This window comes from Pristiophorus japonicus, chromosome 9 (genome assembly GCF_044704955.1).
Source record: "Pristiophorus japonicus isolate sPriJap1 chromosome 9, sPriJap1.hap1, whole genome shotgun sequence".
Taxonomy (NCBI): Eukaryota; Metazoa; Chordata; class Chondrichthyes; family Pristiophoridae; genus Pristiophorus; species Pristiophorus japonicus.
Genome location: NC_091985.1, coordinates 61551095 through 61568309, shown reverse-complemented (window position 1 = coordinate 61568309; position 17215 = coordinate 61551095). Strand labels below are relative to the sequence as shown.

General features: G+C 43.4%; 1 protein-coding gene across 2 annotated transcripts in view; it reads left to right on the top strand.

Annotated features, from left to right (window-relative positions):
- The window catches only part of LOC139273066 (echinoderm microtubule-associated protein-like 4), a 417356-nt gene that overhangs the window by 75903 nt on the left and 324238 nt on the right, over nucleotides 1–17215 (top strand). Inside the window, exon 2 of one of the 2 annotated variants that reach the window (XM_070889383.1) lies at nucleotides 7327–7376. The exons of the other annotated variant lie outside the window; for it this stretch is intronic. Coding sequence (XP_070745484.1) covers nucleotides 7367–7376 — 10 coding nt within the window. The 5' untranslated portion in view covers nucleotides 7327–7366. The remainder of the gene's footprint in view (nucleotides 1–7326; nucleotides 7377–17215) is intronic. 2 annotated transcript variants of the gene reach the window in all.

Here is a 17215-nt window from a genome sequence, read left to right as displayed (position 1 = left end):
TCTAGAAGTTTATAAAATGTTAGTGGATCTACCATGGTGTTGTACGTGGTATGTCAAAAAATGTGGATTCTTTCTCCCCTGTCTTTGTTGTCTTTGTGTTGCTGTTTCTTTCTGTTTCATCTTCTAACAATTCACACATTCCTCGTTTCTCTCGTGTTTAATTTCTTTAACGCTTCTTTTCAATGTCTGATGTAAAGATCATCTCAGCCATCTAACAATAGGTAATTCCACTGATTCTTTCATGCTCATTTATTTTCCTTTCTCATTCCATTGCATCAACCCTCACTACTTCTGCAATCACTTTCAACCCTATACTGTACTTGTGTTTATGATCTCCTCTTCCACTTTTGTGTGCAGACCTCTTCAATCTTGCTTTCAGTCACTTAATCTAATCCCCCTTTCATTATTTCTCAATCTCCATCCACTTTCTTTGTGAAGCATTTTGGGGCATTTTATTATTTTAAAGGTGCTATTTAAGCATAACTTGTGATCCTGTGACTGATACCTTGAAGATTGAAGAATTGCAAAGCATTCAAAATGGTACATTCTCCTTGAGTCAATGCATTCTAAAATGTGTCATGTGATGTTGAAGGTGTTAAGTGATCATAGAATAGTACAGCACAGAAGGAGGCCATTCGGCCCATCGAGTCTGCACCGGCTCTTTCAAAGACCAATCCAGTTAATCCCACCCCGCCCCCTGGCTCTTTACCCATATCCCTGCAATTATTTCTCCTTCAAGTATTTCAAGTACTATTGAATTTGTATCCACGACCCTAACACACAGTGCATTCCAAATCCTGACCACTCGTTGTGTAAAAATATTTTGCCTCATGTCGTCTCTTGTTCTTTTGCCAATCACTTTAAATCTGTGCTCTGATTATCTGATTATCAAGCCTTCAGCCATTGGAAACAGTTTGTCTTTATTTACTTTTATCTGAACCCTTCATGATTTTAAATATCTCTATCAAATCTCCTCCTTGGCCTTAAGGCCGGTTACCACCACAAATCGGCGGCCATGCTGCGGAGTGGAGTGGCCGCCAACTTTTCGTGGAATGGCCATTGATAGCCCAATTGTCCATCCGAGGTTTCCCGGTGGTGCCCCGATTTCCCCCCCCCCCCCAGCTCCGCTGCTGCCGATCCATGTTAAGTGCATCACCTACCCCTCCCGACGGCGAAATTCCCCTCTGAAAATCTTCGGCCCGCTGGGCAGTGCTGAAACATGTTTTTTTTTCCCGGTGGTCCAGTGAGGCTGTAGCCTAAAAGTGGAGGATGCACTGCCGCCATGTTGTTTTTTTTTGTTGGCTGACTGCCATGTCGGCCCGACAACTATGCCCTCGGGTTTGGCTTGGGTGCCAAGTTGCTGGCCCAGCCGAAACCCTCCCTGGTGGCCCAGTGGGCCGAAGTTTTAAAATCGCGAAGGCTCTCCTCTTTAAGTGAAGGGGAGAGCCGTGGTGACGTCATCGCAGTGGTCACTCTGCCCCCCCCCCCCCCCCCCCCCAACTTCCACAAAGAGCGGAATTTTGCTTGAGGTGACCTCAACCACAGCTGCGGTTAAAACCAGTGAAACGGGATGCAATTTCTATCCCTAGGATTCTATTTATAAAGCCCAGGATCCCATATGCTTTATTAACTGCTTTGTTAACCTTTTCTACCACCTTCAAAGATTTGTACACAAACATCCTTGTGTTTCTTGGTTCCTGCACCTCCTTTAAAATTGTACCATTTAGCTTGTATTGTCTCTCCTCATTATATTGAACAGTTAATGGTTTTTACCTTGGATGCAGTTGATTAACACATTCCCAGCCTGTGGAGTTAACACAAATAGCTGCAGAAATAATGAAATATAGAACTATTTATGTACAAATCCATTTGAATCTGGATATTTTTGCTTGGCACAAGATGCATTCTCCAAGTTACAACTTCCATTTGGGAGTGTTGGCATTTGCAGAATAATTTATCCACATTGCACTACACCCAGTTAATTTTCCAATTTGCAATAAATTTTAAATAACTGCTTGTGAAAATTACCATGTTACATACAAAGTCAAAAATGTCTTCGTAGCAAAATAAGATTTGATTTTCAGGTCGGGCATGCTTCATCAATTTGCGTAATTATCATGTAATTGATCATAAGTAGGGCAAGATCCTCTGTAAGAGACAAAAACAAAAAATGCTGGAAACACTCAGCAAGCCAGGCAGCATCCATGGAGAGAGCAACAGACCCTTCGTCACAGACCTGAAACGTTAACTCTGTTTCTCTCTGCCTGGATTGCTTAGTGTTTCCAGCATTTTCTGCTTTTGTTTGGATTCCAGCATTTGCAATATTTTACTACTGCCCCGTGTAAGAGTTCTCTGGTGACCTCCTCCAGTGGAATTTGAGTGCGTGTAATTTCTAAGCCCTTTTCCAGTTCAGATCTGTTCCCTTGGGCCCAAGTTTCCACATGGCGCGCCTGATTTTTAGGAGCAACTGGTGGAGAACGGACTATTTTAGAAATCGCAATTCTCCACATTTTTTTTTCTGCAATTCTAGTCAGGTAGAAGAGTTCTAGTTTAGAACAGAATTTTTTCTTCAAAAGGGGGTGTGTCCGGCCACTGACGCCTGATTTGAAAGTTTCCACAGTGAAAATGTACTCCAAACTAAAGTAGAATGGCGCCAGTGAAGATTTTTGTAGAACTGAAAAAACCTGTTCTACACATTAAAAAATCAGGCGCTGGTTACAAATTAGGCGCCCAGAACGAGGTGGGGGGGAAGGGAACTCATTAAATTCGATAATAAATCCTTATTTATACTTCTACAAATATTATACAAATAAATCCAACCTGAATAAACATTTATAAGCCAAGAAAAGATTAAATAAACCATCTTCCTACCTGTGTGAAAGTGCTTCAGCCAGGGAGAATTCTGCAGCTATTCGTGCTGCTGAGCAAGAGAGGGAGGGAAGAGAGGGGGGGGGGGTCGGGGAACAGGCGGGGGGGGGGGTCGGGGAACAGGAACGGGGGGGAGCGGGTGTCGGGGGGGAGCGGGTGTTGGGTCGGGGCAGGTGTCGGTCGCGGCGGGGGGGGGGGAGCGGGTGTCGGGGGGGGGGGGGGAGTGGGAGCGGGTGTCGGGTCGGGGGGGGGAGCGGGTGTCGGGTCGGGGGGGAGCGGGTCTCGGGGCGGGGGGTGGGGGGGGAGAGCGGGTCTCGGGCGGGGGGGGGGAGAGCGGGTGTCGGGTCGGGGGGGGGGAGCGGGTGTCGGGTCGGGACGGGGGGTGGGGAGCGGGTGTCGGGTCTGGTCAGGCGGGGAGCAGGAGCTGGCCGTGGGAGGAGCCTCATTCACGCAGCCCCAGTGAGGCCATTGGGCCAGGGCTGGGGGCTGCGTGCTTCGGGCCCCTCCCACACAGTTCGGCGCCTGGAGCTACTGCACTTGCGTGCCGACTGTAGCGTGCATGTGCAGAGGCCCCGGCACTGTTTTCAGCGCAGGGACCTGGCTCCGCCCCCCCCACAGCTCGTGCCGGCTGCACCGAGTGCCACAGGACCTGTAAGTAGGTGGAGAATACCAAGGATTTTTTTAGGCGCTGTTTTAGGCGTGAAAAACGGGCGCCCAGCTCGGAGGGGCGCCCGTTTTTTTTCTTGTGGAAATTTGGGCCCATTATATTGGGTGCTATCTTGTGCAAGTGAAGGAGTTTTGATATCTTGTAATTTGAAGGAACATTGATATATGCGCTGAAAGCTGCTGTCCATCCTAAATGTCATTAAGTGACCCTGGATCTTGCAAGCATGCTGTGTTCCAGTGTTCTTTTTATGTCTGAAGCCCTTTGGAAGTATTGGTTACAGTTGTAATATGTTCCCATGGGTCTATACAGTCAACAGAGCTGTGTGAGGGCTTGGCATAGGCTGGCAATAAAATGCAAAAAGTTGTCCAGTTACACTCTGCATGCATTTTATGAGCCATGTACCCGGTAAATGATACAATTGGCAATTACCTTAACAACTTCCTTAAGATATGCCATCTTTTTCCTTGTCTTTCTCCAAGTTTAGTGGGTAGTGAGTGCAAACAGTGTTGAGACTTGCTTCTATCTCCTGCTAGTCATGTTTTCTTTCAATCTTCTGGGGAAGGTGTCCTGGAATGGCTAGCAGGGCAAGCCACCTCATGCAGCAACACCACCTTCACTGTTCTGGCAATTATGTGAATGGTTTCAGTGCTGTGTCACTTGATCACATGCTCACACACTCTGTTTATTGACTCTACATTTATAGTGCCAGCTATCTTTTTGCCTCAGTCTTTGGATAGACCAGAAGAAATTTGCCCCGACATAAATTGTGGCCAATTCTCTTATATTTTGCAAGTAACGTTCATCATGATGATCTCTAACATGATTTTTCATATCCCATCTCTCCAGGTGAGCATCTGGCACCAGCCCGAGCCTCAACTTCCACCTTTATCATAATTAGACTGACCTGGATGTTTTGGTGGGTCAGCCCATCTCCAGTTGAACAATTACAAAATTTGCAGTGGCCACGTCCCACCTGGTCCACACACTGACCAGAAAATTGACTCTGATACCATCTAAGTGTGCTTACACTAAAAGCATAACATAAAATAGCAATTTGCTTAAAAGGATAAACCCGCTGTCTCTTACCAAACTCTTCATTGTTAAAATGACAAAGTGATTGCTGCTAAACAGATATTCTCTGTTGTATTTCCAGTCTGTCGTCCTTATTACTATGATCAACTGCTGATAGAATATTAATGCACCTTTCCACACTTTGGGCCCAAATTTGGCTCACCCGTTTTTTCGGCGCACTCACGTGAGACATGCCAACTTTCTAGGATAAAAACGGCGGCAAAAAGTTGTCCCCGGATTCTAGTCGCTCTGTGGCCTCTCCCGTGGCGTGGCAATTTAATTAGGGGGCGGAGCTAGGGTCCTGCACTTAAGAGTGCCGACAGCTCAACGCATGCACACTGGAGGTTTTGCGTAAGCGCAGTAGCTCCTCTGCAGCGTGGGACCCGATGTCCCACCTGTATCCCAGGCCGAGTGGCCTCACGACGCGCGCCGGGCTGCTGCACGTCATAGAGAGAGTTCCGCACCTATCCCTGGCCAAGTGTCCTCCCGCACCGGCCGGCCTGCTGACTTCCCGGCTGAGTTAGGAAGGTAGGACTTAAGTTTTATTTTTTATTTATTATTGATGGTTGTGCTTTGTTTCGTGAGAAGAGACTTGATGGTGGGAGGGAGTGATAACTGTGTAGTTAGTAATTTTAATGAGCTTACTCAAGACTTTCCTTAACCCTGTTGATGAAAATACTTTCCTACATAAGAACATAAGAATTATGAGCAGGAGGTACTTCTATTTTTTTATTTGGATATTTTGAAAAAATTATGTAAATATGTTTTGTCTCTACTACTTTTATTTTTGTAGTTTAAGCTTCCATGAATGCTTCTGTTGTACAGTAAATTAACTTTGCAAAGTTTGTCATTTGTCCTGTATAGCTGTTTGATCCTATTCACATTCTTTAGTCAAGTCATTAAGTACCTATCTGCGCTGATTTCTTAACTCTCCAAGAGTTTTCTGTGCTGCCACGAGTGGCCACATACGCCAGCCTAAGTTAGGTTGGAGCAACTGTTAGCGCTGCAAAGCGGCTTAAATGGCCAAAATGAGCGTAGGTGGCTGGTAACGCCCCCTTTTGAATAAAACAAAATGAAACTAAAAAAAATCCTAACTAACTCACGTTTTAATATACTCCAGAAAAATCAAGTTGCTCCAAAAAAAACGGAGCAACTCCTGGACAAATTTGGGCCCAATATGTGAATTTTTCTTTTTAGTTATATAAAAACATAAGCATTTTAAAGAATGGGAAGGGTAATTAGGCAAAACAATCCCCTTTTTGATTTGATTTTGAAACCTAATGTACCTTTTCGCCAGATTCCTCTTTCCCTTCTTGCTCAAGTTATGAATCTAATTACTATTTAATTCATTTACATTGTTTTGCATTATTTTCCTAAATTTGGAAAGTATATTTGGAAAATAAGAAGCTTTTTTTCTGTAAATTTAAACCTGTTCTTCTTCCCTTCTTCTTCTTTGTAATTTTATGCACTTTTCTGTTTATGTTCCTCTTGTCTGCTGCTGCATTCCAACATCATTTTTTATTTACTGAAGCAATTCAATTGGTCACATCTGGATTCACAATTTGTCACATGAGGCTAACCTGTTGGACAACGGTATTCTAGTGCATGATTCATTGAAGATCTATGATCAGTGTCATGAGGCTATTGCAAAAGCAGAGTGTTTAGATGTATTGTTAGGATAATTAAATATTAAACAAGAAGTACCATCCTTTCCTTATATAGCGCCTCGGTCAGGCCACTTCTAAAATACTGTTTTGGTCTCTTTACATGATGGAGCTATTGAGGCCCTAGAAAAGGTTCATAATCGGACCTCCTAGATTGATGCCTAGCTTAAGTGCTTTTTGTTATCAGGACAGGCTTAGAGAGTTGGGGCCTTTTACTTTGATAAAGCATAGACTTTGAGTAGATATTGAGGTCTTCAAATAATGAAAGGGTTAGAAGATTCTGTCCATGTGGACAAATAATTTAACCTCTGGAATAAATTGCTGACATATGCAGTGAGTATAAATTTGCTGCAAGCATTCAAAAGGGAGCTGGACGAGTTCTTGCGAGTGGGAAACATCCCTACGTGTGGAAGGTTAGGTAGGCCATTGGGGACTAGTGTCGCCAGTCTTCGTGAACTCCTGGAACTTGCTTGATCGCCTTTGGGGTTGGACCAGATCTCTTTCGTAAGTTCATAATAACTTTTTAATTCTTGCTACTTTAATTAATGTTGACTGCTGAAATGGTGGCAGTTCTGTCCGCACTATTCTAATTAGCTGGCTTCATGGTTCCAGTTTGTGATGCTAAGCGTAAGTTGTCTTATGTGGAAATAGTTACAGGAGTCATTAACTTCAATTTTTAGTAATTAAGAGCACATTCTTTAACAGACATTAATTCACTATAATAGCTACTACAACTTGAACTGCAAATCTGTCCAGTGTAGAATGTGAAATAGAATAACATTTACAGCATGTGTATCACTAATATTTGAGTTAATTGAAATAAAAAATCTTACTGGATTTGGAATGAATGTTGCTTGGCAAAAAATGGTTTGTCAGGGGAACAAAGGTATGGTGTTAAGGCTTTTTATTATCTGTCAGCAAGAATGCTACAGCAGGAGAAGCTCATAAAAGTCATTGTAATTCACATTGAATGGTTCCTTTACTGTAGTGAAAGTATTTCTCATGCATTCTTGCATGTTCTCTCTTTGTAATATACATATTTTGTTTTTTTAATAGGGAATCAATAAGGTGGCTGGGAAAACTAAAAGCCACAGTCATGAATGAAGGTATGCTAACCTTGATATGAAGAATAACTTCTTACTGAGCTTTGCCTGATTTCTGGAATATACTGCCACCTAGTGCAATAATTACATTTGTTTCTAATTCAAGAGAGAATGGTGAGATGTGGTTTTTGATGTGAAATAGTTTGAAAATGGTTGAATAGTGGAACCTGGATGAGTTGTGTCGTTTTTTTTTTAATGTAAACAGTTTATTCATTTAACATCATCATCATAGGCAGTCCCTCGAATCGAGGATGACTTGCTTCCACGTCAAAAATTTCACAAGTGTTTCAATGAAGGACCTAAAATTCAAGGACCGAACTAAATCTTGAAGGGTGGAAGATGCCTGTGCTTGGATTTTTTTTTTTAAACGTGGGGTGACCGTTGCACACCAGCCACCACACGGGCTTGACAGAGCTAGGTCTTGGCCCAGTAGCAAGGATTAACCAAGACGACTGGAGGTCAGCTCTGCTGCATGGACCTAGTGCGCACACGTATCGCAGTGTGGGCTGGCCCGTGCTGCCTCTGGGCCCTCGCCTCTTCTGGGCTCTGAACTCTCGTCTCTCCTGGGCACCGATCATGTCCCTCTACAATCTCTCGCCGCTCCTTCGCCCCGCCCTCCCCGCTCCTGCAGTACCTGCCCACGCTCTAATCACCAAACCGGAAATTCCTCAGATACACTCGCGCTTTGCCACTGAAACTTTGTGAGTGTAAACCCCATTTGTGTATAACTGGGGTTCCTGCCCCACTTCTGGCAAAATAATGTCGGCAAATGTGGAGCAGATCTGAAGAATTTCCCAGTCAGTGAGTTTGAATGATCGGTACAGACTTTATATAAAATCCCAAAAGTGAAAGGGAGCACAAGTAATAAGTATCCTGGGTAACCAGCTGTATTTACACTAACACTAATTATGCAAAAATACTGTTTCTCAAAGAAATGGCATGCACAGGACATGAATCTCTGCGGGAGGGCTCACCAAAAAAGTTTGCGAATCTCTGACTTACAGTATGCAAGTAGAATTGGATCTTGTTTCGGCTACAATTGCAACTGGAAAACTCTTTCTAGCCCTACAAATTCCAAGTTGAAATTGTGAGATCTTGTGCTTTTTTCTTCTATTATGTCGAAAAAGGCTTTGGGGATTACAATAATTGATGGATGTGCTATCTGGAGCTCCAGTGGAACTGTCCAAAGTTCTTGAATATGTTATTTCCTCCCAATTTTATGTTCATTTCCCACATGTCTGAATCTCTCCAGTGAGGTTTTCACCGCTGGCCCATCTCTGAAATTTGGCAAGAACCAAATTCACAAATGACATCCCTGTGACAGTAACTGGGAGGCGATGACGACGACAGCAACAACAACCATCACCCCACGCTTCACAGGAGCATTATCAAACAAAATTTGACACCAAGCCACATAAGGAGATATTGGGGCAGCTTAGCCAATGAGTTAGGTTTTAAGGAAGAATGAGAGGCGGAGAGGTTTAGGAAGGGAATTCCAGAGCTTAGGGCCTTGGCAGCTGAAGGCATGACCACCATGGTGGAACAATTAAAATTGGGGGATGCTCAAGAGGCCAGAATTGGAGGAGTGCAGATATCGTGGAAGATTGTAGGGCCAGAGGAGATTAGAGATTGTGAGGGCCGAGGCCATAGAGAGATTTGAAATCAAGGATGAGAATTGTAAAATGGATGTGTTTCTTAACCGAGAGTCAGTATAGGTGAGCGGGCACAGTAAGCTCTTCCTCTCTGCAGCTTTTGACTCATTTGATCAAACCATCCTCTGATGCCTCTATTCCATTATTCTGGTCAGTGGGACTGCGCTTGTGTGTGTTGGCTATTACTTATCAACCATAGCCAGGTTAGCTCCAGTATTGGCTACTATTTCTGTCCCTGAATTGTTTACACCGGAATTTACCCAGGATCTATACATTGCTCCCTCCTCTTCCTCATCTACATCCTATCCCTTGGTGACATCATCTACAGACATGGGGACAGCTTCCAAATATATGCTGACAACACCCAGCTCTATCTCTCCACCTGATCTATATTGGGTGCTGGTTCCCCAGTGCCTCAAATTTAAAATTCTCGCCCTTGTGTTCAAACTCCTTCATGGCCTCTCTCTCTAACCCCCTTTCTGGCCTCTGGTGAATCAATGCCTCCCCCTCTACACCATTGGCAGCTGTGCCTTATGGACCATCTCGCTCCCCTTGCCCTTCCGCACCTCCCTATCCTCCTTTAAAACCATGCTTAAAACCCACCTCTTTGAGCAAGCTTTTGATCACTCCTGGTACTAACTCCTTTTTTGGCTTGGCACCATTATTTGTCAGGTTATGTTTTTGTGAAGCACCTTGGGATTTTTTTTTAATCTTAAAAGTGCTGTGTAAGTGCAAGTTGTATTTGTTGAGGATATGGGGGTGGTAGAATAGTAAACAAGAACTTTTCTAAATTCAAGTCTAGTGAGGTTAATGCATTTGTTTTTAGTAAAGATTAAATAATTTAAAAATGTGTAGGTTATCGGCAAGTTTTGCATATCTTTAGAAATGAAACATTCCCTCTGTTACGTTCCGTGACAACTTAGATATTCTTTCCCTGCCTAAATGTAATTGGGTTTGAAAGCGAAGCTCTGAAGCTGTATCTTGTAATTCACTAATGCAGGAAAATATGTGTGGTTGATCAAGTTTATAAAATTCTAAGTTACATAAACACTGAAAGCCGAGACATGCTGTTTTGGGCACATTGCTACACCAAGGTGAACATTCTTAATCACAGTAACTCATTTTGAGCCCTATGGGATGCTACGGCTTTAATTTTCTGTTTTATGCTTCATTCACTTCATACAATTTTCCAAGAGTCCAAAGAAAATAATTTCTCTCTTTCCTGCCAAGTACAATGCATTTTTTCAAATTGGGTGGGGAGAACAAGGCTGGAGAAATTGTTGCAGTAGTGCAAATAAAGCTATTCTAATCATGTCGTGGAACAAAATCATTTTTTAACCATTTGCTTAACTGTTAAATAATACTACTTCTAAAAGCTCAGAAATATTGATCTTTCAAATGTAAATCTTTACATTTGGACTTGCATGCCAGGTAAGTATACTGATGATGGCAAATGGATTCTAATTCATTCTAGATTCTAAGTAATATGCTGCCATGATTGTTGGGTTGGCTTCAGAATTTTGAATCAGACTGAACGAATTTTAACTTTTTTTGAATTGTGCTGGGATGGCGGATTGACTAACTTTCATGACTGTTGCAGTAATATTCGAAAGCCAAATCTAGCTATTCCCTCGTAGCTGCTCCAAGAAATATTAGACATGGAGTTGATATTTTGGGCTTAGTTATTTCAGTTTTATTCTACAGATAGATAAAATATTGACCTCTGGGTGGGTGGAGCTGGTGGGAAGAGAAACTGAAGAAATTAAAGCAAATACCTTTACTAAAAATGGAAAATATGTGATGAGGGTAAAGGGATTATTCAATCAGATCAGTTTACAATTAACAAGGGCTAGATAGTAGTCAACAAGGAGGTTTGGCTGTACTAAATGGTATATACCTCAATGCAAGGAGTATAGCGAATAAGGTAGATGAGCTGAGAGCACAGGTAGACACATGGGAGTACGATATTATAGCTATTACAGAGACATGGTTAAAAGAGAGGCAGGTATGGCAACTCAACATTCCTGGTTACAGAATTTTCAGACGGGATAGAGGGGAGGGTAAAAAGGGAGGAGTGGGGGGGTGGTTGCGGTATTGATTAAAGAATCTATTACAGCTGTGCGGAGGGATGTTAGAGGGATCATCAAACTAGGCCATATGGGTTGAACTGAAAAATAAAAAAGGGCGATCACACTGCTGGGAGTGTACTATAGACCCCCAAACAGTGAGAGGGAGACAGAAGAGCAAATATGTAGGCAAATTTCTGAGAAGTGCAAAAACTATCGGGCAGCAATGGTGGGGGATTTCAACTATCCTAATATTAACTGGGATAAAATTAGTGTGAAGGGTATAGAGGGTGCAGAATTCCTAAAATGCATTTAGGAGAACTTTTTTAGTCAGTATGTAGCAAGCCCACCATGAGAGGGGGCGGTTCTGGATTTAGTTTTAAGGAATGAAGCTGGGCAGGTGGAAGGGGTATCAGTGGGAGAGCATTTAGGTGCTAGTGACCATAATTTAGTTAAATTTAAGGTAGTTATGGAAAAGGACAAGGATAGACCAGGAATAAAAGTTCTAAATTGGGGAAAAGCCAACTTTGCTAAGCTGAGAGGTGATTTAGCCATACTGGACTGAAAACAGCTACTTGAAGGTAAATCAGTGTCAGAGCAGGAAGAGATCTGAAGGGTTCCGACCTTAAAGAAAAAGGGTGGGAATAACAAATCTCTAGCCCCCTGGATGTCTAGGAACCTACAGGATAGGATAAAGAAAAAAAGGAAAGCTTATGACAGATACCGAGGGCTAAATTCTGCAGAATCTCTGGAGGAGTATAGAAAGTGCAGGGGTGAAATTAAAAAGGATATTAGGAAAGCAAAGAGAGAGCATGAAAAATTCTTGGCAAGTAAAATCAAGGAAAACCCACAGATACTTTATAAATATATTAAGAGCAAGAGGATAACTAAAGAAAGGATAGGGTCTATTAGAGACCATGAGAGTAATCTGTGTGTGGAGGCAGGAGATGTGGGTATGGTTCTTAATTAATACTTTGCATCTGTTTTCACAAAGGAGAGGGGCGATGCAGACACTGCTATCTGGGAGAGGAGGAGTGTGAAATGTTAGATGAAATAAACATAGTGAGAGGAGGTATTAAGGGATTTAGCAGCTTTGAAAGTGGATAAGTCCTCAGGCCCAGATGAAATGTATCCGACCCGTGCTCCCGGACCCAACCTGACCTCCTGACCTCCTTCCCCCCCCCCACCCCCCGATCCGACCCGAACCGACCTGACCTCCCACCCCCGACCGGACCCAACCTGTGCTCCCGACCGCCCCCCTGGACCCGACCCGACACCGACCCCGACCCGCGCTTCCCCCCCGGACCCGACCTGACCTCCCTCCGCCGCCCCAACCCAACTCGCACTCCCCCCGACCGGACCGAAGCTCGCGACCCAGGTCCCGACCCGACGTCACCTACAAATCCGGTGCTGGGGACGGGCCCTGCCTGAAGTCTTGGGCCCGGCCGGGCCCGGCCCGTTCAGTCTCCCCCCGCCCCCCGCCCTTCTCCTCCTTTCCCTCCTCCCCCCCCCTTCTCCTCCTTTCCCCCCTCCTTTCTCCTCTTCTCCTCTTCCCCCCCCCCTTCTCCTCTCCCCCCCCCCCCTTCTCCGCTCCCCCCCCTTCTCCTCCTTTCCCCCCTCCTTTCTCCTCTTCTCCTCTCCCCCCCCCTTCTCCTCTCCACCCCCCTTCTCCTCTCCACCCCCCTTCTCCTCTCCACCCCCCTTCTCCTCTCCGCCCCCCTTCTCCTCTCCGCCCCCCTTCTCCTCTTCCTCCGCCCCCCTTCTCCTCTTCCTCCCCCCCCTTCTCCTCTTCCTCCCCCCCCTTCTCCTCTTCCTCCGCCCCCCTTCTCCTCTTCCTCCGCCCCCCTTCTCCGCTTCCTCCGCCCCCTTCTCCGCTTCCTCCGCCCCCCTTCTCCTCTTCCTCCGCCCCCCCTTCTCCTCTTCCTCCGCCCCCCTTCTCCGCTTCCTCCGCCCCCCTTCTCCTCTTCCTCCCCCCCTTCTCCTCTTCCTCCGCCCCCCTTCTCCTCTTCCTCCGCCCCCCCTTCTCCTCTTCCTCCCCCCCTTCTCCTCTTCCTCCGCCCCCCCTTCTCCTCTTCCTCCCCCCCTTCTCCTCTTCCTCCGCCCCCCCTTCTCCTCTTCCTCCGCCCCCCTTCTCCTCTTCCTCCGCCCCCCCTTCCTGTCCTCGCTCCCTCCCTTCCTCCCTTCCTCTCTCCCTCCCCTCCCCTCACTGTCAGAAACACAGACACTGACAGACAGAGAGTGAGAGACACACACAGAGAGATAGAGACACTGACGGAGACACACTGGGGGGGCTCCCGGTGCTGCAGTCGGTAAGTAGAAAATGTTTTATTTATTGATTTTTAAAAAAAGCTTTTATTCTTATTAATTTTTTTTTGATTGATTTATTGATGTATTTCATTTATTATTGATGATGGCTCTGTATTTGTAAAACTGAAGTGTTTAATGTTTGTAAATTACCCTTTAAACCCCCCCCCCACTCCATTCCCGACACCTGATTTGTAACCTGCGCCTGATTTTCTAAGTGTAGACAAGGTTTTTCTGAGCGTACAAAAATCTACACTTACTCCATTCTAAGTTAGTTTGGAGTAAGTTTTCACTGCCGAAACTTTCAAAACGGGCATAAGTGGCCGGACTCGCCCCCTTTTGGAAAAAAAAAATCTGTTCCAAACTGAAACTGTTCTAACTGACTAGAACTGGAGCAAACTAAAATGCCGAGAATGCAATTTCTAAGATACTCCATTCTAAACCAGTTGCTCCAAAAAAACGGGAGCAACTCAGGCCGAAACTTGGCCCCATCTATTGACAAAGTAAACGAGTTATGCTTGCTAGCTCAACGGGGGAAAAAAAGCTCATAAGGAAAATTTTATTGATGAGGGATGAGGCAATTAAATTATCCTTATAGGGAGTTGTATTGTAACTTTTAAATAATGATGTAATGCAGAATTGTGTGGATTGTCACATAGAGGGAGTCAGATAAATGTATAAAAACTGTTTATTTGTACTACGTTTTTTGGATTCATAAAAGCCCAAGGTACTGAGCTCAGAGCTAGATCACATTTATAACCCTCACCAATCAGCGTTGGGTGTGGTTTTAAGTGCTACCTTTTAAGTGTATGTTTAAATACTATTGCATGTGTTGAATGCTGAAGAAATCTATGACAAGTGATTTTCAATTGTTTAAGAAACTTATTGATTTGAGGAGTAATATAAATAAGAACCCTTCCTCTAAAATTCCAATCACCAATCTGTGCCGTCCTTTCTCTAACTCAAATGCAAATAGACCAGCGTACAATAATCATTTACACTTGGTTTTCTAATTGAGATTCAGTCACTTTAGGAGGCATGCATTCTGCATGGGTTGTTCCTTTTAACTAAAAGATAGCTTTTTTTGGATCTTGACTGTTTACAGTATACAGTACCCCCATGGTTGATGTTGGCGTGCATTACTGGACTAACAAAATTTGGTTAAATATCCTTTTTGTGCATGACGAGTACAACAGACATTAGCAATGTTAGATTACCTATGTATCCACACAGACAGGATTTCTTGTAGCTGTTTGAAATATAGAAGCTAATATAAAAAACAAGAGATGTAAATTTTGAACATACATTGAAAATTAAAACTAATTTAAATATCTCGTTTGTTTTTACTGCATTGATTTCTAATTTAGTGAAGAAGAATGAGCTGTTTCTAGTTTCAGAATGTATATTCTGTGAGATCAGCTTACAGTTTGTATCTTGGGACTTCTATCCTTGCCAGATTATTAGTATAAAAACTATTTTAAGTGTTGATGACTGACAACATTTGTAAATTGTTAGAGCTGGTGTTTACTGTGTGTATGTGTGTGTGTGTGTGTGTGTGTGTGTTAGCAGCTTGTGTTTGGGCATGATAAGCTCTGTCTATTTGCACTGGTGTGGCTGCATAGATGTGTAAAGAACAGTGTAGAATATTATGGTTCCCAGGCAAAAGCCAGCAATATGCCAATGAAAGCCACCAGCCTGACTCTCAAAACCTTTCTTTGACTGATGCAGAGTAAAAGACAATCAAGCTTTTGAAATTGCTGACACGGTTCAGTATTAAGGAGATGGAAGGGCGGCTGCATAGATCTTTAAAAATGAGCTGACGAGGTAGAATTTTGATTGTACATGTTTTTAAGCTTGTCTTTCAATTGAGTGCCTCAAAGGCAATTGGCAGTTTCATTTTTTCCCTTTTTAAATACGAGGATTGTTCAAAAGCTGTTGGGGTGGGAGAAGGAAAGGGAGAAAAGTAGAGGAAGAAACATGGCAAGTTTGAATTTTCATGCCTTGCTTCAGAAAGTGTTTCTTTTCAAAGAAGTTATTGCTATTGATTTTTTAGGTGTTTGATCTTAAAATTATAGGTATCAAATAATGTACAAAATTGTGCTATAGAAAATTTAGATCCAGGATTGTTGGTGGAGAAATAGCTGAGGATAAAGCTGAAAGAGACCTTGGGGTTTGAGTAGACTAAACATGTCCAACCTATACAAAGCAGCAATCAGCAGAGTCAAAATGATGTTGAACTACATAGCTAAACTGTAGATTATAAATGAGTGAATGTAATGATCAACCATTATAGTTCTGTGATTAGATCGCACCTTGAATACTGTGCCCATTTCTGGGCAACGGAAAGATTAAGAGGGACGTTCCAAGTGCTGGAAGTAGTACAGAGAAGAGCCAGGAGGTGGGTAGCTATCCAACTTCTGGACTTGCATCTCATGAACAAAATGTGTTCAGGGGGCCTATCAATTCGATGAATTAATAAAAGAAAATATTGTGTATTAACCACAAAACAATGAATTGCTTAGCAGCCTGACCAACCATGCACATTTTAAAACTTCTATTTAAAAACTTATAACAAAACTACAAGGGCTGAAAATCCACCCACCCTAATTAAAAATGTAAGTATAAAAAGTTGGACAATTTTTAATTCTTATTACCTACAGCTTATGAGACAAGTCATACAGTCAAATTACAATGCTGAATCAATCCTAACTAAACAGACCTGATTTCTTTGCCACCTGTTCAATTATAAAGGATGTAAATAAACTTATTAGGAGAAAAATGAGGCTCTTTACACTTTGTAGGTACTAGCTAATGATATTGTGACAGTAGAAATGCAATTAAATATTTAGTGTGAAGAGTTCATTCATTGTCTCCAAGTAGATAAGTGAGCAGATTAGGTGGTTAAGGAAGTGTGGTGCAATGTACAAGGGTTTGCTCATTATTTCATTGAGTTGTATGGTAGTCAGTGGCGCTTAATTATCTGAGCAATGAATGAACTATTGCCTCCTGCCAGCCAGTTGTGCTAGCCTCTCCAAGGTAAGTGAATGTCCTGCCCATGAGGATGGGGTTGTCTTCATATACTGTCATGGGGCAGCCAATTCAGTTTGCAGTAAAGACAGAACTTGCATTTATGTTGTACTTGTCATAACCTCAGGATGTCTCAAAATTCTTCAGTCATTGAAGTACTTTTGAAGTGTAGTCACTGTTGTAATGTAGAGAAACATAGCAGCCAATTTGTGCACAACAAGGTCCCACAAACAGCAATGAAATAAATTACCAGAATATCTGTATTATTGATGTTTTTTGAGTGATAAATATTGGTCAGGATACAAAGAGACTGCCCCTTCGAATAATGCCATGGGACCACCTGAGGGCATAAAGGACCTCCATTTAATGTCTCATTCGAAGGACGACCCCTTTGAAAATATGGCACTCACTTGGCACTGCACTGAAGTGACAGCCTAGATTAGGTTCCCAAATCCCTGGAGTGGGGCTTGAACACATAATTCAGAAAGCCAGAGTGGTTACTACACTGTCCCTAACTGCTTAAAATCATTTTTACTGCCTGCTCTAATTGTATAAGAATTACCTAAAAAGCCTCACTTTAGTCACTGCAAAGCTACATATTGGGATCAGGGCCCAGGGAAGGTGCAGCACAGACCAACAGCGAGGCCATGAGGCCCACAATGCGTCCTATGTAGGAGTATATGTGTGTACTAGGCCCGTGCTTTGTCTGGCCCGTATGGTGGCTGGTGTGCAACGGCCACCCCACATTAAAAGAATTAACGCACAGGAATCTTCCAACCTTTAAAATGAGGTT